The sequence below is a fragment of the Pinus tabuliformis genome, chromosome 1_1, assembly GCF_031772625.1.
Source record: "Pinus tabuliformis cultivar Carrire ecotype Pingquan chromosome 1_1, CPIR1, whole genome shotgun sequence".
NCBI lineage: Eukaryota > Viridiplantae > Streptophyta > Pinopsida > Pinales > Pinaceae > Pinus > Pinus tabuliformis.
Window position 1 is genome coordinate 51,410,094 of NC_142297.1, and position 23,688 is coordinate 51,433,781.

General features: G+C 41.4%; 1 protein-coding gene across 3 annotated transcripts in view; it reads right to left on the minus strand.

The window, feature by feature from the left end:
- Positions 1–21,089, minus strand: part of QC (glutaminyl cyclase) — a 414,279-nt gene extending 393,190 nt beyond the window's left edge. For all 3 annotated transcript variants that reach the window (XM_089391524.1, XM_089391522.1, XM_089391523.1), the window contains exon 1: positions 20,582–21,089. In XM_089391524.1, the coding sequence (XP_089247650.1) occupies positions 20,582–20,875 (294 nt within the window). In that variant the 5' untranslated portion in view covers positions 20,876–21,089. The remainder of the gene's footprint in view (positions 1–20,581) is intronic.
- Between the last annotated feature and the right edge of the window lie 2,599 nt (positions 21,090–23,688).

A 23,688-nucleotide genomic window follows, 5' to 3' on the forward strand; every position in this document is an offset into this window, starting at 1 on the left:
CTGTCATTGCCCCCCCAAAACGTTGCATAGCTGCCTGCGTTTTCATTCAAGTTCACGCGTCCCTCACGTCCCCTCACTGCTGTATACTTGCTTATGTTGTCGTCAGAACCTGCTACGACCATCTATCGATCCCCTCTGCTCATCAATTACGCCACATCTGCGCACAAAGCAAGGGAAAATGCAGTGAAATAAAACGTTAATCGCAGGAGCAGGTCATTTCCAGTTCAACTGGCTCTACGTGATTGAGGGATCCTTTTCTTGCTCTATCAAATTAAAAAAAACAAAAAAAAATCTTGTTATGAAACTGGAGCACTCATCGTTTTGGTCTAAGAGAACGCCCTGACATAATCTTGTTCAAGTTCGATCAGCACGACTGCAAAAATTTACAAGATCGACCTTGGTCCATCAACCCTGCCGTTGAAGTTTCTCCAAAGCTGCGTCTCAATCCGTGGCTTTGTCAGCGTTTCCATCATCGCAGCTACGCCCTTCTCCACCTACAAACACTCAAAATTTCTCTCTGTCAGCCGTCGAAGTATTCCGCCGACAAACAGGAACGCGTTTATTTTCTTTACGCAGGCCAGTCTCACTTCATTACGCTTCTAGTTTTTGATAGGTATAACATTAGATTTAAATTATCATTTTTTACTTTTTTAGGATTTAACTTAAATAAAAAAAATTAAAAATCGATATTCATTTTTATCTTTGATTAGATTTTGTATAGTGTTTAAGTTATTTTAATTTTAGATTTAAGTTTAGTCTAGATTTTTAGGATGGAAGGGTTAGTATTTAATTTATTTATTTTTTAATCTTTATAAAAAAAAAAGGCTCCTTTTATTAGACTTTAGATTTAGTGTAGATTTTAATAATTTTAGGTTTTATTTAGTTTAGTTTAGAATAATTTTAAGTTTTATTTTTATTAAGTTTTTTTAGTTTGTTTTTATTCTTAGAAAATAAAAAATAAAAATATTTAAAAATTAAAAAATATTTTGAAAAAAAAAAAAATTGAAAATTTCAGTCTTAGCTCTGGAATTTCTTAGGTTTCATCTTTTATGCTGAGGCTAAAAAATTTTTGACGTGGGAATTAGTGTTTAATATGATTCAATGTTCATCTGAGGATTAACTGCATGAATGTGATCTCTGGTTAATATTTTATTGTTCAAAGCACTTTATCTTTCGAAATTTTAAATTGCTGGAGTATCATTAAGCCGTTAAGCATTTTCTCGCATTTGATAAAAGTTAATATTCACTCAGGCTTTGATGATAAATGATTGCTCTTAATGAGTTCATATTTCTACAGCATCTGATAATTAATCGTTTAAACATTAACTCCATAAGGCACTGGTCTGTTAATTCAGTAAAATCTATTTAGTGCTGGTTTCCTTTCGTGTCTCCCAAACCAACTGATTCACAATTGGTCTTCATCATCTCATAGGGTCTACCCCCCTTAGCCGCGGGAGACAGGCTTAAACGGAGAGATCAGGGATCAGGTTGACAGCCCCCGGTCTAAGCGTTGTCATGACAATCTGTGCAACAACAGGACCCTAAGTCTAAACTTAGGAAATTAAAATAATTCAAGGGTATTAATATAAACTGTGGGTGAAACTTCTAGAAGAAGGCGGAGATCAAGTCAATATGATCCTAGCCATTGATTAGAATCTAATCTAGGTCGTTGATTGATCAATGAGAGGATTATAAGAGAGGGCTTAATGGGCACTTGGAAAACACACACACACAGATCAGAAGTTCAATTTTCTGAAGCAGAGCAACTGTCGGAGAGATTTTCGATAGTGATCTTTTGTAGTGAGGGGCAGAGATAGTATCCGGAAGAGGGAAGTTTTTCTAGGCCGGAGAGTACAAGGCAGAGAGGGCAGAACAACGTCCAGAGAGAGGCTAACGTTGGCCCACGTAGAGTTGACGCAGTGGTAGCACAGAGCCTAGAGGAAGATCGAATTCCTGTTGATGAAATCGAGTTTCAGAAGCCGGAAGCTAGGGTGTGAGACCGGGAGGCTGGAAATCGAAGTTTCTAGGCAGCAGAGGATCGAGAGGAAGAGCAGCGCAGTCCCATGCCGAGGTGACGTAGAGACTACGTAGGGTTGACGCAGATCTACGCAAAGGCTGACGCAAAAGGGATGCAGAGCCTCCTTCCAACGAGATCAGGGCCAAATTCTTCCAATGACAGGGTGAGATCATCTCACTAATTGATTTGTCCAATTTCTTTTTATATCGGATAGCCGATTGGGCTTCCAACGAATTGTGCTCAGATGTACTGCAACATAATAATAAAAAAACCTTAGAGTTGTTGCACCGGTTTTCCCGCAATGGGTTTTTCCGGGGACATTTGTCCAAAAATAACTGCCATTGTGTTGTATCTTTTTCCTATTCAGTTTATTGTTTTGGAATATTATTTTAAATAGTGAATGCTGCAGTTGTATTTACTTCGTTATTTACCATAAAACACAGTAAATAACTTGTATGGATTAACAAGTAGGAGAAGTAACATCAGTTTGTTGTAGTAGGGATTCCGAGTTTAGGAATTTTCACATGGTATCAGCACTACAAGTGAAGCAAGAAGAGCAGAGCCGGAAGACCCGGCGCTAAAGGAAGAAGGGAATTCGAAATTCCTACAGAGGCAGCAATTCGAATCCCCAAAGGGTCTGCACAGACAAGGCCAGGAGGGCAAAATTTTCGAGGAAGGGCTCTCTCTGAGTGACCCAATAGAGAGGTAAGACTTTCAAATCGAAGTTTGCCAGTGTCAGAGGGAGTAGCGCAGAAGCTTCAGCAAAAAGGAGGTTTCTAGTGGGACGTAGTTTTCTACAGGCAGTTGCTGGGCAGAAATTCGTCAGAGGGAAGAGAGAGACACGGTAGAGGGAATTCTTCCTCAGAGGACATCCAGCCAAGGAGTCTGAATTCTCACTAGCTAAGCAGCAGCAGAGGGGTAGATCTACTGTGATAATTCCTAAACCCGGAATCCCTACTGCTACAAATGATATTACTTCTTCTACTTGTTAAACCATACAAGTTATTTACTTTGTTCTACAGTAAATATAAAAGTAAATACAACTGCAACATTCACTATTTAAAATTAATATGTCGAAACAAGAAACTAAACAAGAAAAAATACAACACAATGACACAGTTATTTTTGGACAAATGTCCCTGGAAAAACCCAATGCGGGAAAACTGGTGTAGCAGATGAGGGTTTCTTTATTATTCTTCAGCAAAAATCTCATGTACAAGATACAACCAGCAGAATAGAAGAGGATTCTCTATGAGAATTTTTACAGACACTTCTCGACGAGTTTTTGATCCAAGAGAGGACCTGTTGCCCCCTCTGCGTCTCACTGCGTCAACCCCTGCGTGAGAACTACACTATCCCAGCGTCACACTGCCTCTGTGTTGTCCTCTGTGTCACAGCCTCTGCGTTGTCCTCCTTCTGCTCTGCGTCTTCTGCTCCTAACCTTCAGACTGATGTTGATACCCTCTCTCTCTCCTTCTCACCTGCAACTCTCCCTCTGATTCGATTTTCTCTTGCCAAACTTCGACCAGTGAGAAAATCGAACTTACTCAGGTAACTGAGTATCTGCCTCTGGTGTGTTTCCAAATGCCCCTCGATGTCCTTCTTATAATCTTCCAGTTGAGAACCAACGGCCCAGATTAGATTCTAATCAATGGCTCAGATCATTTGGACTTGATCTTCGTCTTCTTCTAGAAGTTACACCCATAGTTTAGATTAATACCCATTAATTATTTTAATTTCCTAAGTTTAGACTTAGGGTCCCATTAAAAATAATTAATTATTTTAATAAAACTGTCTCCGGGTGGAATTTCCCAAAACGATTTCTAGGTATTGTGGAATACATATGTCTAAGCCTCCCTACAAAATTTGAGACTTAGAGCACATCCGATGCTACCAGAAATCAACACTCCCTCTTAGCGAGGAATGTGCTCTAGCAATGCGACCTGTCGAAGCATCACCCTGTTCTGTAACATCTCCCTCTGTGCTGCTGATGTCTGACATCACTGCCCATCAACTACTGCGCAAATGTTGCATCTGTACTATTGCTGACCTTGTCACTGCCAACACTGCATCTGTACTCCAACTCTCTCTCATTCCCTACCACTATAACTAAGAAATTACCTGTTTACTGAAATGTATTCTCTACCATACCTATCTGCTCTCTGAACTGAATGAACTTAGCTCTTCCTAGAGCCTTTGTGAGTATGTCTTCTATCTGATCTCCTATGGGTACATACTGTAGTTGTACTACCCCACGCTAAGCATAGTCTCTGATAAAGTGACATCTGATATCAATGTGTTTCGATCGATCATGAAATACTGGATTCTCAGAGAGTTTGGTATAACCCTAATTATCGCAGTAAATCATGGTCGCTTCCATCCTCTTTCTTAATAAACTCACAAGCAGTTTTCTAAGCCATATAGCTTCGCATATGGTTGTGTTGGCTGCCATATCTTCAGCTTCTGTTGAGCTCAGAGCTACCAACCTCTGCCTCCTGCTGCACCAAGAGATCATTCCTGATCCAACACTGAAGCAATACCTAGAGTTACTTTTCCGGTCTACTGAACTACCTGCCCAATCTGCACCTATGAATCCATTCAATCTGACGTCATCCCCTCGGGAGTATTTCAACCCATATCCGAATATTCCACGCACATACCTTGGAATGTCCCTCGTTGTTGCCCAATGCAACCTTTTCAATTCCATCATGAACTGACTAAGGGTGTTGAAAGCGTAACAAATGTCTAGCCTAGCATTGACCAGATACATGAGCGACCCAATGAGTTGTCTGTACAAAGTGGGGTCCACCTCCTTGTCTCTTGATGCATCTATTTTCTTTCAGTTGGTGATCATGGGAGTAGCCATGGACCGACAATCCTGCATTCTGAATCTCTTCAAAACTTCTGTAGCATATCTTCCTTGCCCAAGGAAGATCTCCCCATTCCTCTGCCAAACTTCCAACCCTACAAAATAATGCATCAACCCCATATCCTTCATCTCGAATTCTACTTCAAGATTCTTCTTGCAGTCTTGTATGAGCCTAGATGACCTTGTTAAAAACAAGTCATCCACATATAATACCAGAATAAGTGGCTCATTCTCTATCATTAAATAGTAGAGAATGGGATCAGTATCACTCTTGAAGAATCCCAACTGCTGCAAGTAACTATCAATCCGACCATACCAGGCTCTCAGTGGCTACTTGAGCCCATACAGGGCTTTCTTTAATCTGCACACGAGTTCTCTTTTCATGCATTTCAAAGCCTTCAAGTTGTTCTATATACACCTCTTCTTCTATCACCTCGTTCAGAAATGTTGTCTTGACATCCATCTGGTGAATCTCCCATCCCATTTGAGCTGCTAGGGATATAACGAATCTGATAGAGGTATATCGGGCTACTAGGGCGAAGGTCTCTTCATAGTCTATTCCTTCTTTCTGTGCGTACCCTTTTGCCACGAACCTAGCCTTGTACTTCTCTATACTGCCATCTGCAGCATACTTGATCTTGTAGATCCACCTTGATCCTACAACTGATTTATCCTCTAGTCTAGGTACTACTTCCCAAACATCATTCGTCATGATAGAACTATACTCTTCTACCATGGCATCCACCCACACTTGGTGTTGAACGACTTCCTGAAAGCTAGAGGGTTCTTCAACCTGTGCTACCAAGGCTTGGTATCTGTCAGGCTGTCTACGCTGCCTCTTCTCGGTTCTAGGAGCTCCAACAAACTCCTCTGCGTCCCTCAGCGTCTGTCATACTTCCCTATTGGTTCTACCACTGGTGGTGGGAGGCTCAATCAACTCCTCCTCCTGGTCCTGTCATTCCATCTGCTGAGAACTATCTGGATTTCCTTCTTCTGAGGAAATGTTGGTACTGGTCATTGTACTCGATCCAGGTGTCTGTCCTCCTGCTTGTCCTCCTTGCTACCCCTACTGTTGCTGGACTAATGAAACATCTACTGACTGACCTTCTGCTGGCATCTCTCAAGATTTCCTGAAGGCTCTATCCTCCATGAACTTTGCATCTCGTCTCACTACAATCTTCCTGTTGCTAGGAATGTAGATTCTGTATGCCTTTGAGGTCTTGCTATATCTTACGAGGTACCCCTTTTCTACAGTTTGATCCAGTTTACTACGCTTTTTGTCTAGAATGTGACAATATGCCACGGTTCCAAATATCTTGAGATGACTTACTTTCGACTTCTTCCCGGTGAAAACACCTTCGAGCATTCTCTTCCCCAATGCTCTGTGAGGAGTTCTATTCTGGATATATATGCCCATAAGAATCTAGGCAAGTCCTAATCATACAACATAGCTTTTGCTGCCCCAACAATAGTTCTATTTTTCCACTCTGCTACTCCATTCTGCTCCGGATTATATAGAGTTGTCCATTCTCTTTTGATGCCCTCCTTTGTGCAGAAATCTGTGAAGTCTTTCTCTGTATATTCTCCACCATTATCTGAACACAATACCTTTATCATTTTCCTTGTCATGTTTTCAACAAGAGCCTTAAACTCTTTGAATCAATCAAAGACCCCATCCTTGGTCTTTAAGAAATAGATCCAGGGTTTTCTAAAGTGGTCATCAATAAAGGTGAAGAAGTATTCGCCACCACTAAGAGCTCTTATTGACATTGGACCACAGATATCTGAGTGTATCAATCCCAATACACATTATGCTCTATTGTTGCTTATGGAAAAAGTTGCTTTAGCGTACTTCCCTAATATGCATCCTCTGTATAAATCATCATGCTCAGTACTAAGGACTAGAACTCCTGTAATAGTCTCTTTGAGCATCCTCAGTGCTCCATCTTGGATGTTTGACATATACTTTCTTTCCAATGAATTATACATCGTATCGCTTGTCCTATAACTGGGACACCGAAATCAGATTCATTCCTAACCCGAGCACATGTAGAACATTGGTGGCTCGGATGCCGATTCCTGCTTCCATCTGAAATGCTATGGTGCCTCTCCCTACTGGAGTACACTTTGTTTTGTTTCCATAGTAATTTGGAAGTCCATTCGTTCTTCTTGATAGCTCGAGAAATATTCTCACACTCCAGTCATATGGGCTGAAACCCCGCTATCAATGTACCAAACATCTGCCAACGCTGAACTTGCTAAGTGTGAAAATTCCTAAATCTAATACATCAAAAACCCCTACTGCAAATTCTGGTTTACTATCTCCTACTTGTTCTTTACATTAACAAGTTATTTAATTGCATATACATCGAAGTAAACAAAAATTCAGCCTTCACAGATATACAGATCATGCACTGAAGTAAACAGAAACAATAACACAAGGGACATCGTTATTTTTGGACAATCGTCCCCCGAAAAACCCAATTCGAGAAAACCGGTGCAGCATATATAAGGGTTTTATTATTAAGCAAATTTTTTAATACAACTAGGGTGCCAGAAATGGCTCACCCAACAGCGAATGTCCTCGACGGTAGTACGTCTATCCGGAGACAGGTATTCCGGTAAATCAGCAACTGGATGATCAATCCGACAGTGACTCAGGTTGTTCCTTGTGCTGGACAGCAAAAGCTGCTCCAAGCACTACTCTGGAACTGCATCACCCTTAAGGCACTACGTCACCCTCTCTCAGCTCTGTGTCAGCTGATCTGCGCCCAGTCTACCCCAAAAAATCTCCCAGCGCTACCTCTGAAGCCCTCTACGACTTTTGTGTCAGCCTTTCCGACTTCTGCATCAGCCTCTTCGTCCTTTGCGTCAGCCTCTACAGCTTCTGTGTCAGCCTCTACGCCCTTTGCATCCTCTGTGCTGGCTCCTATGGCCTTTGCATCAGCCCTCCTAGGCCTGCATTGTCTCTCTCGGCACTTCGCTGCCTCTCTGCTATGTATTCTTCAGCCTCTTGCTAAACTGCCCCTCACTGCAACTGATCACTTGCTCGATTTCCTCAGCAAACCTCGCCCCATAAAATCAAACTGACTGATCTCTCTTAGTGTATCTCCAACTAACCCTCAAGTCTCCTCTTTTACTTTTCTTGTTGACGATTCAACAGCCGAGATTAAGTCCCTAATCAACGGCTAAGATTAGAACTCGCTTGATCCTCGTCACTTAGAACTTGCTGACCCGTTTTATATTAATACACATTAATATTTTTATTTTCCTGAGTTTAGACTTACGAACCCATTTAAAATATTAATTATTTTAATATCTCTTCATCTAGATGGAATTTCTCCAAACGATTTATGGGTCTTGGAGATCTCATGTGCCTTAGCCTCTCCACCAAATTTCATGGCCAGAGCACATCCGATGCTACCTAAAATCAACACTCCCTCTTCGCGAGGAATGTGCTAGCAATGCTTCACCATAGAAGCATCACATTGATCCTCCGCATCGGTCCTCTTTGTTGATGCTTGGCCTGCTGCCCCACATCCACAGCACTGCTGCTTCCTGTACTGCTGCCCATGACACTGCCACTGCCACTGCTACGTCTGCACTGCAGCTCCCTCTCAAAATGCTACATCATGCTACCCATATCACTGCCACTACTAATTGATGTACTGCAACTCAGTTACTGAGAAGTAACTGACTTCACCCAAACATTGACATCCTGGTCAATCTGGAAGCCTCGTGATGCTGAAGCTACCTCTGCTACTATCCTGTGCTCCCTCTGCTGCCACTGTGTTGCTGCAACCTCTTTTGTGCCTCTTGCACTGCTGCAACCTCCACTGCGCTGGTACAGACTTCTGCACTCTAACATTGCCTTGCCGCTCCATCACACCTTTCTCCACCCGACACCTGTCATCATGCTACTGTCATTAAGGGCTCCCGTAGCCGGATGTGATCCAAGAGTTTGGGCACCTCAAGGATCCTGCCCCTACATGTAGTCCTCTTGACTACAACTCTATGTCTCCCCACCTCTTCTCTAGAGGCGCATGAGCACTCATGGCACAATCGTCATCAGTCTCGACATCCTTCTCCACCTTTGCTGGAGCAGCCTTTGAATCGGAAGCTTCTCCCTTGCCTTTCTTCCTGGGGCATTGAGATGCATAATGTCCCAACTCCCCACAGTTGAAGCACTTGACCTTGGAGATATCTTTCTTCTTCCTCTTCTGAACCCACTGTTGTCCCGCAGATGCTAGAGCTACATCCTCCTCCTCTTCTTTCTTGATTCGAACTCCCTTACCGCTACTCCCCGCCTTGGTCAATCTCCTGAGCTCTTCCTATCGAAGAGTTGCCCACATCTCCTCCCAACTAGGGAGAGTCGCTCTACCCTAACTGCTTTGAACAAACGTCTCTCCTTAGAGACTGCATTCAGAGCAGTCCTGACCAATGTTGTTAAAAGCGCGATCGGGATTAAATCGGCGCCGGGAATAAAGCGGAAAAAATCGGCAAAAGTGGGAAAAAAGCGGGAAAAATGCGTTTGGCACAAAAATATTCATTTTTTTCATTTTTTTTCAATTTTTTTAATATCTAAACCATTACAACATAAAATAAATACATTGACACATAAATATGATAAAAAAACTAATATATAAGATGTTTAATATCATTTCTAGCGCTAAAATCACACATAACATTGAATCATGTCCTGAATAGTAAGTCCTGAGTCCCAACTCAGCCTCAAAATATCAACAAAAAATATGATAATGTATCTCATCATGTCATAATGTCATATACAATAAAATGAAAGTCTAATCCTATTGATTTCCTCTGCCCCTCTTGCGAGAAAATGGCACAACTTTCTCTTTCCCTCTAGATGTAGAAGCTGGTGCCTGTGGTGGTGGAAATGGTAGTGGAGTCTGACGTGCTCTAGAAGCTGAAGAACTAGTAGTAGCAGCTACAGGAGGCTGAGGTAGACGGAGACCACGTCCTCTACTGGTGGTAGTGGTAGCCCGGGTAGGCGGTGTCACCTCCTCCTCCTGCTCCTCCTCCTCCACCTGCTCCTGCTCCTGCTCCTCCTGCTCCTCCTCCCCCTCATCCTGCACTAACCAATCATCAGTGGGATCCATGAGAGGCCTCTCGGTCTCAACCCTCCATTCAGCAGTGGTGTCAATCCCATCCAATGAGATGGCTTCCGTATCAGGTGTCCTCTCTAGTTGCCTCACCCACAATCGAAGATTGTAGTAGACATAGACCATGTCATTAAGTCTATGGGACTCCAACCTGTACAAAGTTCATGAAATAATAATTAATAATTAATATTATAAAAAAATTATTGTTTAAAACTTTAATGAATTCAAAAATTTATTTGGAAATTTGCAATATTTTAAATGTTTAAGTTGTAACCTATTGCGCTTCTTGTTGTGTATTTTTTCAAATACACTCCAATTGCGCTCACATCCTGAGGAGCTGCATGTTTGGCTGAGGATGCGTACGGCAAGCTTTTGCAAAAGGGGTACTCTACCACCATACATCTTCCACCATGCGTCTACAACAAAATTACAAATAAAATTTTAAATAAACATAAGAAAAAAATGGAATTTGAAGAGACAATGAAATTTGAAACAAAGTTACAAAGTACAAACTAAAAAATACCTGGCATTGTAATCGTCCTATCAGTGACAGCCATCTCAAAGCCAAATGTGCCACCTGACATCTTATATGTCTCAATTTGTCTACAGATCTCTATACGTTGTTCTGGAGATCTCACCATCTTCTGGACACAGGTTAATAATCCTTCCACGACCTCAGCATCAAAATCAAACCCACATGCATAAGAAAATGCAGGGTTCAGGAAAAGCCCAGCAGCATGAATGGGATGATGGAGTGTGTTGTTCCATCGCTCATCAATCACTGCCCATAGAAGGAGTTGTCTCTGAAACCCATCATCTCCCTTATCATCATAGTAGGACCGAATGGCTTCTTTGGCCCTGTCCATGGCTTCATACAAATAGCCCATTGTGGGCTTCTCACCATCAACCAACCGAAGAACCTTTACCAAAGGTTCAGTAACAGCGCACACCTCCTGCACTCCCGCCCAGAAGTCTTCCTGGTATGAAACTAGTCTGCACACGGCCTCTCCTTCTAGTTTGCGGCTCATTGACGAAGCACGCCACTCCTCTGAAAGAAACATTCTCTTCAAATCCCACATAGAATTCAAGAGGGATTGAAGAGATATGAAACTCGTCGCAAACCGTGTAATGGCGGGGCGCACCAACTCTTTGTTGTTGGTGCATTTTCTCATCAAGCTAAGCACAGATGTGTGATTGTAAATAAATTTTGTGATGCTTTTTGATGAGTCAACAATATCTTTGACAAAGGGAATTTTCCCTATGTCCTCTAACATCAAATCAATACAATGGGCAGCACAAGGTGTCCAAAATAAAGTAGGATGCCTGTCCATAAGCATTCTACCAGCAGCAACATAATTTGCAGCATTGTCCGTTATGACTTGGACAACATTTTCTGCACCCACCTCCAAAATAAACACATCCAGCAAATCACATAAAGTTCTTGCATCTTTGATTTGATGAGTTGCATCAATAGATTTGATAAACATAGTCCCCTTGGGACAAATAACCAAGAAGTTTATAAGGGTTCTCCCCTTTTGGCCAATCCAACCATCTGACATAACAGTGCATCCTGTTTGTGCCCATGATGCCCTAAAATCCTCCAATCTTTGGGTGCAGTCACGCTTTTCCTCTTGAAGAATCTGGCCTCTGAAATCATGAAGAGAAGGGATTTTGTACCCCGGGCCAACACTGGCAATAGCATCAACAGCAGGTTGGAAAAATGAATTATTCCTTACAATGCTGAAAGGAATATCACTCCAGAGGAGAAATTTTGCCATCAACCTATCAGCTTGTTCTTTTTCAGTTCTTTTTAGCATTGAACCGATAGTTGGTTGTGAACCAGGTGTGGTTCGAGGAACAAAAAATGATGATGCAGCTACCGGATTGACTGACGTTGCAGTAGAACCAGTGCCACTTGGCCCACTTCCTTCAGCTGACCTTTTTAGTTGCCTTTTGAGTTCTTCTTTGGCCTCTCTAGTGTGCTCTAATTCTCCCAATGCTCTCATGGCTCTTTGGATAATTTCAGGATTTGTATTTATACAGGGCCCCACATCACGTCCAGGGATTTGTGCAAGGTGGAACTTCAACCTGTACACCCCCCCGCTTATCTCCTTTCCACACAACTTGCAAAACAAGTTTTGTCTATCATTCGGAGCTTTAGGTTCACCATATTCCCAGAAAGGATCCAATTTCCTTGGCATGTTTGTTTTTGAATTTTGAATTTGCAAACCTATGGAAAAATAAGGATTAGGAAATAGGAATTTAGGATTACATAATACAAATTACAATTTAGCATTTACAAAATTACAAGTTAATTATTTCCAAAATCCCAATTTCCAAACCCAAGTTACCCAACCAAATGCCAATGGCAAATGCCAAAAAACAATGAAAATTCAAAAAACATAAACAATGTTTAAAAAAAATGAAAAAATAAAAATAAAAAATTGGTTCTCATAGTCATAACAAATTACCCATCCCAAATCAATGAAAAATTACAAAAAATTCTTTAAAAACAATGAAAAACAAAGTTTTTAAAGAAGCAAAACAAAAAAAAATTAATCTACATACCGTTTTTATGGACAAATTGGTGATCTTGTCTTGGATTTCTCCTAAAAACACTTGGATTCGCTCCCAAAGTCGACCCAAACCCTTCAGCTCTTCTCCTTCAGCTCTTCTCCTCCTCCTCCGCGCGGCGACAGTCAAATGACATAAAAAAAAATCATTTTTCCCTATTAAAAGCCCGCTGCCCGCGCCCTCGGCGATTTTTTCGAAAAAAATCGCGATTTTTTCGGAAAAAATCGCTATAAAAAAAATCCGGCGATTTTTTGGGATAAAAATCGCGTTTTATGCGGAAAGGTGAAAAAATCGCGATTTTAACAACACTGGTCCTGACCATGAACTCTGGATCTAGTGTAGACCCCACGGAAGTAAGTTGGTCGCGAATTCCTTGCAACCTGAGAAGGAACAGATCTATCTCCTCTCATTTCTGCATCTGATATGACCTCAGCTGATTTTCCAATAACATCTTCCGTTGCACGGAAGAGCCCTGGTATAAGGTGGTCAGCGTCTACTCAGCAATATGTGGTATGACATGATCCTTGACCCCGTCTAGAATCATGCATTTCGCCTTTACCTAGGCCTCCTCATACTTCTCATTTGCATCAAGGTCAACTGGGACAACTATTGTTCTCAAGGCATAGTCCTTGATGCGATGTTTATCCAGGATTGCCAGGATCCTAGCCTTCCAAATGACAAAATTGGAAGCTCCGTCCAATCTGTCCTGATCCCTCAATCCATTCACTACCATCTCTGCTCCTCTTATAGACTCCCTCTCAGTCCTGATTTCCCTCTCGGAAATCCTCCAGCCAACTGTCAAATCACTCCTCTCCAATCCTCCTTTGCCGCTGCAACCCGGATCTAGATTTCTTGGCTAGAAATCTGTCGAGGTAGTGTTTCCCTCTACCTTGGTTCAGTCTCCTTAAACATTGTTCTGCACCGACAGAAACAGCGTCCCACCAGCTTCTCAAATCAAAATCTGCACAACTCCCTTAGCCCCGTAAACTAAAGAATCTGAGCCCTTCTAGCTCTACGCAATCACATTGAGAGCTAGATCAACTCCTTCTGGCCACTACATCAATCCTTCCTGGCTAAGAAAGATGACTTGGCACTGCGTAGGCCTGATATGCCCCCCTCTGCCTCTGCGTTGGCCTGGATAGCTAACGCAACTACTGCGTGGGCTCCTCCCAACTACTGCGTCACCTTCACCTGGCTCAAAGTGCTGACGCAGGCACTGCGTGAGCCTCTGCGTCACCTTCTTTGCACTGCATCACTCCTCCTTCTGCGTCTCTAGCTCTAGAACAGCGTTGTCTCTCAGGACAATTGCTTCTCTGCTGCAAATTCTCAGATTTTCTCGGCTGGTGTCTTCAGTCTCCTCTGATCTGCAATCGCTCTGATACCATGTGAAAATTCCTGAATCTAACACATCAGAAACCCCTACTGCAATTTCTGGTTTACTATCTCCTACTTGTTCTTTACATTAACAAGTTATTTAATTGCATAAACATCGAAGTAAACATAAATGTAGCCTTCACACATATACAGATCATGCACTGAAGTAAACAGAAACAATAACACAAGAAATACCCTTATTTTTGGACAATCGTCCCCGGAAAAACCCAATTCAGGAAAACCGGTGCAGCATATATGAGGGTTTTATTATTAAGCAGATTTTTGAATACAACTAGGGTGCCAGAAATGGCTCACCCAACAGAGAATGTCCTCAGCAGTAGTACCTCTATCCGGAGACAGATATTCCAGCAAATCAGCAACCGGATGATCAATCCCACAGTGACTCTGGTTGTTCCTTGTGCTGGACAGCGAAAGCTGCTCCAAGCACTACTCTGGAACTATGTCACCCTCTCTCGGCTCTGCGTCAGTTGATCTGCTCCCAGTCTGCCCCACAGAATCTCCCAGCGCTGCCTCTGAAGCCCTCTACGACTTCTGCGTCAGCCTCTATGGCCCTCTGCATCCTCTGTGCTAGCTCCTACGGCCTCTGCGTCAGCCCTCCTAGGCCTGCGCTGTCTCTCCCGACACTTCGCTGCCTCTCTGCTATGTATTCTTCAGCCTCTTGTTGAACTGCCCCTCACTGCAACTGATCACTTGCTCGATTTCCTCAGCAAACCTCGCCCCAGAAAATCGAACTAATTGATCTCTCTTGGTGTATCTCCAACTGACCCTCAAGCCTCCTCTTATACTTTTCTTGTTGACGATTCAACGACCGAGATTAAGTCCCTAATCAACGGCTAAGATTAAAACTGGCTTGATTCTCGTCACTTAGAACTTTCTCACCCATTTTATATTAATACACATTAATATTTTTATTTTCCTAAGTTTAGACTTAGGAACCCATTAAAAATATTAATTATTTTAATATCTCTTCATCCAGGTGGAATTTCTCCAAACGATTTCTAGGTCTTGGAGATCTCGTGTGCCTTAGCCTCTCCACCATATTTCATGGCTAGAGCACATCTGATGCTACCTAAAATCAACACTAAGAATGCGAATTCTTCTTCTAATCTGGAAGATAATTCGGAGACATCTTGAGTTTCCGTCGTTGTATTATTTTTCTAACGATCTCTAATGTTATCCTGCCCTAGCAACTCCCTGCAGGAAACTGCGTCCCACCAGAAAAACCTCTTTGTTGAAGCTTCTGCTGCGCTGCTCCCTCTGCTACTGACAAATCTCGATCTGGCAATCTTACCTCTCTGTCGACTCACTCAAAGAGAGATTTCCCTTGAAAATCTAGCCCTCCGACCTGAACTGCGCAAACCCTCTGAGGATTCGAATTGCTACCTCTGCAGGAATTTCGAATTCCCTTCTTCCTTCAGTGTTGGGTCTTCCGACTCTGTTCTTCTTGCCTTACCTATTGCTTTGATACCATGTGAAAATTCTTAAACCCAAAATCCCTACTACAGCAACTGATATTACTTCTTCTACTTGTTAAACCATACAAGTTATTTACTGTGTTCTACGGTAAATATCAAAGTAAATACAATTGCAACATTCACTATTTAAAATTAATATGTTGAAACAAGAAACTGAACAAGAAAAGATACAACACAATGAAAGTTATTTTTGGACAAATGTCCCCATAAAAACCTAATGCGGGAAAACCGGTGCAAGAGCAACGGATGTGGAAGAAGTACATTTCGAAGAACAAATGCTTCAAGTGTGCTGAACTCAATCACTACGCAACACAGTGTCCTCTCAAGAAGAAGCACAAAGATGAAAAGCATGATTCGAAGGTTGCAGTTGCGAAGATCAAGGAGGATGAGATTGCCATGACAGCCGAGATACCTCCAAGAGGGAGGTGGGCTGATTTAGAGTTGTAGTTCGAAAAAACTACAAATGGGCAGGATCCTTGAGGAGCCCACCTCATGGATCAACTCCTTGCTACAGGAGCCCAGATCAGTAGTAGCAGGATGGATCAGTGCCAGTTGGTGCAGAGGAGTGTCAGAGTGACAATTGCAGTGGCTAGTAGCCCCAGAGATTGGGCAGCGCAGAGTAGAGTTGGCAACAGTGTAGATGGCACAGAGCAGAGGTCAAGCAGCAACGCAGAAGCTTTAGAGGGTCAGTGCAGAGACTAGGAGCAGTCAAACTCCAGTAGCGAGATGCATCATACTATACACCAGTTCAGTAATTTGGGATGCTTTTCTGTTGCTGATGCAGTAGCAGCAACAGTTGGAGAAGGTTGCAGTGCAGATGTAGTTGGTAGTGGCAATGCTAACAGCAGCACAGATGCAGAATTAAGAGGGAGTTGTAGTACAGATGCAGTGTTGATAGTGGTAGGGTCAGCAACAGTATAGATGCAGGATTTGCGTAGTATTTGGTGGACAAGATGTCAGACATCAACAGCGCAGAAGGAGATGTTACAGAACAGAGTGATGCTTCAGCAGGTTGCATTGCTAGAGCACATTCCTCGATAAGAGGGAGTGTTGATTTCTGGTAGCATTGGATGTGCTCTAAATCTCAAATTTTGCAGGAAGGATTAGACACATGCATTCTCCAATACCCAGAAATCGTTTTGGGAAATTCCACCCGAAGACAATTTTCTTAAAATAATTAATTATTTGTAATAGGACCCTAAGTCTAAACTTAGGAAATTAAAATAATTAAAGGGTATTAATATAAACTTTGGGTGAAACTTTTGGAAGAAGGCGGAGATCAAATCAATATGATCCTAGCCATTGATTAGAATCTAATCTAGGTCGTTGATTAATCAACGAGAGGATTATAAGAGAAGGCTTGATGGGCACTTGGAAAACACATACACACACAGATCAGAAGTTCGATTTTCTGACGCAGAGCAGCTGCCGAAGAGATTTTCGATAGTGATCTTTTGTAGCGAGGGGCAGAGATAGTATCTGGAAGAAGGAAGTTTTCCTAGGCTGAAGAGTACAAGGCAGAGAGGGCAGAGCAAAGTCCAAAGAGAGGTTGGCATTGGCCCACGCAGAGCTGACGCAGTGGCAGCGTAGAGCCTAGAGGAAGATCGAATTCCTACTGAGGAAATCAAGTTTCAGAAGCCGGGAGCCGGGGTGTGAGACCGAGAGGCTGGAAATCGAAGTTTCTGGGTAGCAGAGGATCCGGAGGAAGAGCAGCGCAGTCCCCAGCTAAGGTGACACAGAGACTGCGTAGGGTTGACACAGATCTGCGCAGAGGCTGACGCTGGAAATCGAAGTTTCTGGGTAGCAGAGGATCCGAAGGAAGAGCAGCGCAGTCCCCAGCTAAGGTGACACAGAGACTGCATAGGGTTGACACAGATCTGCACAGAGGCTGATGCAGATCTGCGCAGAGCCTCCTTCCAGCGAGATCAGGGTCAGATTCTTCCAGTGACAGAGTGAGATCATCTCACTAATTGTTTTGTCCAATTTCTCTCTATATCGGATAGTCGGTTGGGCTTCCAACGAATTGTACTCATATTTACTACTGTATTTTTCCGAGGACATTTGTCCAAAGATAACTGTGTTACTGTCTTGTATATTTTTCCTGTTCAATATCTTGTTTCGCCATATTATTTTAAATAGTGAATGTTGCAGTTGTATTTACTTCGATATTTACTGAAGAACATAGTAAATAACTTGTATGGATTAACAAGTAGGAGAAGTAACATCAGTTTGTTGTAGTAGGGATTCCAGGTTTAGGAATTTTCACATGGTCTCCTTATACGGGGTCTTGACCCCAGAGGGCTACATTGGCACATGTAGGGTGTGTGTAGAGAACCATGGGCCTCCACAACAGCAAACAACACTCCATGGATCCCCACAGCCATTCAGAGATTGCTCGTGGTTCACTTATTGGACGAGGAAGATGCACCTGATCCATCATGCCCAACTGGCCCCAAAGTTGCACCATACACTTGACAGATGATCCAGGACTTGCACGATGATGTGGCATCACCTACACCATCATCCTAGCCCTTGGAGGAGATCTAAATGCATCTTCGATTTGTTTGGAGACCCATGAAGACACTTGTGTACCCCCACATGTCATTTGGAGCACCACAAGTTATTACAAGGGGCCAACCCCTTGTCCACATCTTTTGGGAGTTCAACCACACATTATGGCACATATGGACTCCATTAGGCCTTCTCCAAGGCCCAACGACATGCACTATTCATTATTCGACCCCTTGAGAGGCTTATTCTTTTGTTTATGAGCTAGTTTGGTGGGTTTGTCACCAAAAGTTAGTTATTTTGCAGATTATTTTATTGTAGGGGCTAATGTATGCCTAATTAGCTAAATAAAACTCATTAGAAACGTATAAATACAAGTGATTGGAATTCATTTTGGCATCATCACTTGGTTGGACTTGTATCTCTTTAGAGAACTTCGCTATCCTTCTTGTTGGATGAAATTTTGGAGCATGGAATGAATTTTGATGTTTGGATCATTTTATCTTGTCTTGGAGCTTCTTGTTTGGAAAAATTTTGATGGTTGGATATACTCTAATACATGTAAGAACAACTTTAATGCTATTCTTTGCTTTATTTTTGTCACATACATTGTTGCTGAGATTTCACTATTCTAGGGCTAATTTGTTGCCTCTATTATTGCGGAGTTGTGGAACTTTTGTTTCTAGATAGTGATGTTTCATGTATAGGCCATGTATGATGAGTCAATGTTCCTAGGGATATTTCATGGTTGAAATTTATCTTGATAAGCCATCTATTTTGCAAAATGAAGTATAAAGTCTTTGAAGCTTCTCTCCTTTGCCCTAGTGCTAAGTAACGCTACCTTTAAGGCCTTCTTCACTAAGAAAATCAAATCCGAATTCATAATCATTCTTGACTCCAATATCCCCAAAGGATTAGGCACTGGTCTACCATAGGTGATCACCTTAAACCTATTTTCCTTCTCCCCTTTACTCTTCTCTACGTCTATTCCTTTAGGTCACCTAGGGCATCAATTATCTCACGATCTAGCCATCCAAATGTTTCTATTTTTGGTCCACAACTACGCTGGTGTGTCCTCAAAAAGCCCTCCAAATTTCATGAGATTCCGACGGTGGGATTTTGGGATATCGCAAGCCCTAGCTCGAAAACCAATTCTTGCCCTTGGTTTCCCTTAGACTAGAAACCTAACTAGGATTCTTGCATTGCCTTTCATTGAAAATTCATTCCTTGATCCCTTTCTCCTCACTAATTAGGTCAAGCATATCATTGTTTGCTAAACCCAATCCCCTTGACCGAACCTCGAGTCCACTTGGTCCCGTGTGGTCCGATGCACTAACAAAGGGTAATTCTTCAAAGATCACCTAGAATCCAAGATTCCACGAGAATTCTAGGACTATGGGATCTCCCTTATAAGACACATACGCAAAACCTAACCCTAGAAATTTTCCCCAAGCCCTTCCTATAGAGCCTTCCATCTTGTCTTCCAAGACAAGCAAACCACATATTTGAGCCTCTCTTGTGAATAGGCTTCCAGGATTACCCCTCACCCTACCATTGGTCCATCCATTTCGTGATCCTTATAATAACGGGCCCCCTCCCATCGGTGAAAATCCATAAAGAGTAGTGAGCCTTAGCTGAGGTGACAATGGGCTATCGCTCCATTGTTTCCCTTAGCCTAGTAGTAACCCTTCAAGGATCCCCTTTTAGGACCCCTGCTAGTTTGAGCGGTAACATTGCCAAAACCGTGTCTTTCCCTTGGAGGCCTCTTTGTCACCTTATACCTATAAGCTTAGAATACCAATTAGTTGGCCTATATACCAGGACTCCTCACATTAGTGAAAAACTATGAAAAAGAGTAGGGGTTTTTGGCTGTGGTGACAGTGGGCCATCACCCCATTATTGTCACTTAGTCTAGTGATTGCCTTGCAAGATACCCCTCTACAAGATCTGTTAGATTTTATCGCAACAGGCACAAATAAGCTGTTGGGGCCAAGTGCAAGCCTTGCATGATATTGACAGAATATTCACCCCCTATTATGGCATGGCAGTTTAGCCAAAGGAAAACTGCTTGTGATTAGCAGTCCCTCTTTCAAGGGTCATCTCATATTGCCTGTAAAAACGGGCCACTTGTGGTGCCTGATGTGTTCAGGCCAGTTTGAATGCTTCTGAATTTTAAAGGAAGTCCTTTCACAGGATTACTAATTATAATACAATAAGGCCAACGTGGCATTGGTTCGCTGATGAGGTTGACCGGGTATCGAATTTTCCACCAGGTCCCATTCTCTGAGTAGACTGCCCCACCATAATCGAATGAATTTCAAAGGGATCAGGCTGGGTCCAAGTCCTGGGCGATTTTGGCAGCCTACCTCCGACATGCTTCTCAGAACACTTCAAACAAATATACAATAAAGTATTGTTCCACCGGCTTTAGTGAATCTGAATATCTTACCATAACTACTTTCCCCCTTATATTTTCAATACTTTTATTTCTTTATGTCTTAGATCTTAATCGTTAAAAATGCGAAGAATCGACTATTTTACCCCATCAATTCCATGAAGTAATGAAATTAACAAACAATGAGCACAATAAGCTCCAGAAAATAGCAAAACATATGTTTACCTGCGTAAACGCTTTTTGATCGTGAGGGAACTCGTTCACAACTTCGAAGGTATGAAAGCGAGCATCGAGAACAAAGTCCGTAGATGGATTTATCAAAATTGTCGAGTATTCTTCTGTCTGAGAAGTGCGAAACCAGAGAGTAAGCAAGAGAAAGAACCCCAAAAATGTTGTGGCGAAGATTAATTTAAGCCGAAATTCGTTTGAATTTCGAGGGTTGGTGACGTATGTGGTAGTATCTGAAGATCTGTCCATGCCCCTTCTGTTATTGTTCCTCTTCTTCAATGCGTTGGCCATGAGCTGAGGAATTCAACGGAGAAAATGTGTCTGAATTAGCTACATTGCATAGGGCATGACACATTAAAAAATTTGATACATCGACAGACGGCTGCGGTGTTGCAGAGGCCAGAGCAAACAAGTTCTGTATGGCAGATTGCACCGCAGTATAGAAGACTGTTATGAGTTGGCCTAAGAGCCGCGTTTTACAGTGTCCAAATGGCGTTGACATTGTCCAAGTGGTGTTTTCAGTGTCTTGCATATGTATAATGGGCCAATTAAAGTGTAATGAATTAGTATTGTTCGTCTACGTGGTATCCGGATGGATTTCAATACACAAAATGCTTATTGCAATGTATTTTCACTTTTATGTTTAAGCTTCCCACTATCGAACATATCAGAAGTGGGTCAATATGTTGTTTTAATTTACAGTGAAAATAATATTATTTTCAAGTTGTATTTATGTATCTAAGTTTGGTTTTATTTTAATTTTGGATTTACTTTAAGTGTTGAGGGTGGTGGTTAAATTTATTTTCATGATATTTATATTTTTTTATGCTTCTCGGTATTTCTTAAATTAGAATTAAAATGATGTATTTTTATTAATTATAATTATAAATGTAATATATTTTTTTATTTATATTTTTCTTTTATGTCTTTTGGAACTTTTTAGATTAGAATTAAAATGATGTATTTTTATTAAATATAATTTATTTATTTATTTTAATTTCATCGAGTTAAAATGCTTTATTGATAATTATCATTATTAATTTTTTTATTTTAGGTTTATTTTTATCTTTATTTTAGTCTATTTTGACCAAGTCAAAATATTTGCAGGACACTACAACATCTCTACATATTGGACTAGAAAGCATTTCTCCATGCAAAGAAAGAAAGAAAGAAAATTATTTTAACATCCACGAGGCTAAAGATAGCCTATGGGACATATTGCTTCTTCATTTGCTTGATGTATTTGGCCATTTTTCTGTGAAACCTCACAATAAATGCTTCCATCTTCTCGACAAACCCCTCGCTAAATAGATTATCCCAAGAGCTAGTTGCGAGAATCTCTGGATAACTTTCCTTGTTGTCTTTGAAGGCCTCACATTCTAAAATAAATTGCTTTTATGTTTCCACTTTTCCGGAAGAACATATTCTTTCATCCCACACTTCTTTTGGCATTTTCCAATGCCTTGTTTCACAACGGAATTGATGAGAATTAGTCCTTAACTGAGCAATAAGAATTTTGGCTCTCCAAGAGATATTGACCTCTATGTATGCTTTTGGTTGATCGCTATGAGTGGGATTAAACACTTCAATATAGTACTTTTTCTTTCTTCCTAACTCCTTATCCCATGTACGTTTGTGGAACTTATCCATAACAAAAGCTTTTATCTCTTTGTTGTTTATGGGACACGTGTTTAAGCAAATACCCCATTTACTAAACCATTTGTTATTTTGTTGCATCCAAGTCTTCTTTCTGTTGCACAATATGTCATTAAAGGCAACCTTAGGCCATCTACCCTCTTCCATTCGCTCAATTTTTTTAAATACCTAATGACTCGCACCATAGCAATTACTTCAATAGGAGTAGCCCCTGTTTCACTTAACAAGATAGCATAAGGAACTACACTTTTAATCTTGAATTTGTTTGTAATCAACCACTTCTGAATTTTCTCAATTTGTTTCCACTGCATGTCAGATGTACTAGCCCATAGTTCACAACCATAGAGAATCACTAGAAGCCCAAAAAGATTTTGAGTGGTTTTCCAATCCCATAACTCTGCCTCTCTACACCTATTTTGAAAAGCATAAAATGTTTTCCAACCCCCCAAATTTCTTTTCTTTCTACAACCAGCCCAGCTTAGATTATTGTTGAAGTCAATTATGAGGTATTTGTAATCTGCAACTTCTTCGAGAATGTTGCCTTCAAAGTAGAACTTATGCTAGTTGTGTTTTTTTTTTAAAGAAAACCACTACTTTCGTTTTGTTGATATTGACTTGCATCCCTACACTTCTACAAAAATGCTTAAGGGATAGCAAGTTCTCTTGCAAACCAAGAGCCGATTTAGCAATCAGAATAAGGTCATATGCATACAAAAGAAGCCTTATAACAAACTTGCCCAAATAGATACCATCACTCCCTTGCGAATTTAACCACTCCTCAAGCTTGTTGATATATAAACCAAAAAGGGTAGGAGATATTGGGCAACCTTGCTTGACCCCAATTTCGTTTCTAAAACTTTCAAAAATGCCTGCTGAAGTTCTAATTTTGACTTTCACCTCTTCATACAGCATGTGCACAACTGCTCTCAAATGTTTAGGAACCCCAAGTTCCTCCATTTTGTGCCAAAGCTTATCCCTAAGAACTGTGTCAAACGTTTTTTTTTTTTTGAAATCAACAAAGCAACGAAATGATTCTTCCTTTTTCTCCCAAACCTTTTCAATGATGTGCCTTAAAGTTATACAATGATCAACTATGGAATGTTTAGGTCTAAAACCTGCTTGCCCTTTAGCACGCTTATCTCTTTCTTCTACTCACTTGCTAATTTTATTTTATAGCATGCCTCCAAATAGCTTTCCAAACAAAGGGTTTATCATGATGGTTCTATAATTGGAGGGATTATTGACGTCACCGCTCTTGAAAAGAGGTATTTCCAGACTAGTTGTTCAATCTGTGGGGAGCCCATGTTGTATGATGTTGTTGAAATTTTTTGTAATGCGAGGTGCAAGAATCTTTGAGCCCCACTTTAGATATTATGCTTGGAGTTCAACTAAGTCTTTTGCTTTTCCAACACCCAACTTCTTGATACTCATCTCTACCTCTTGCACCG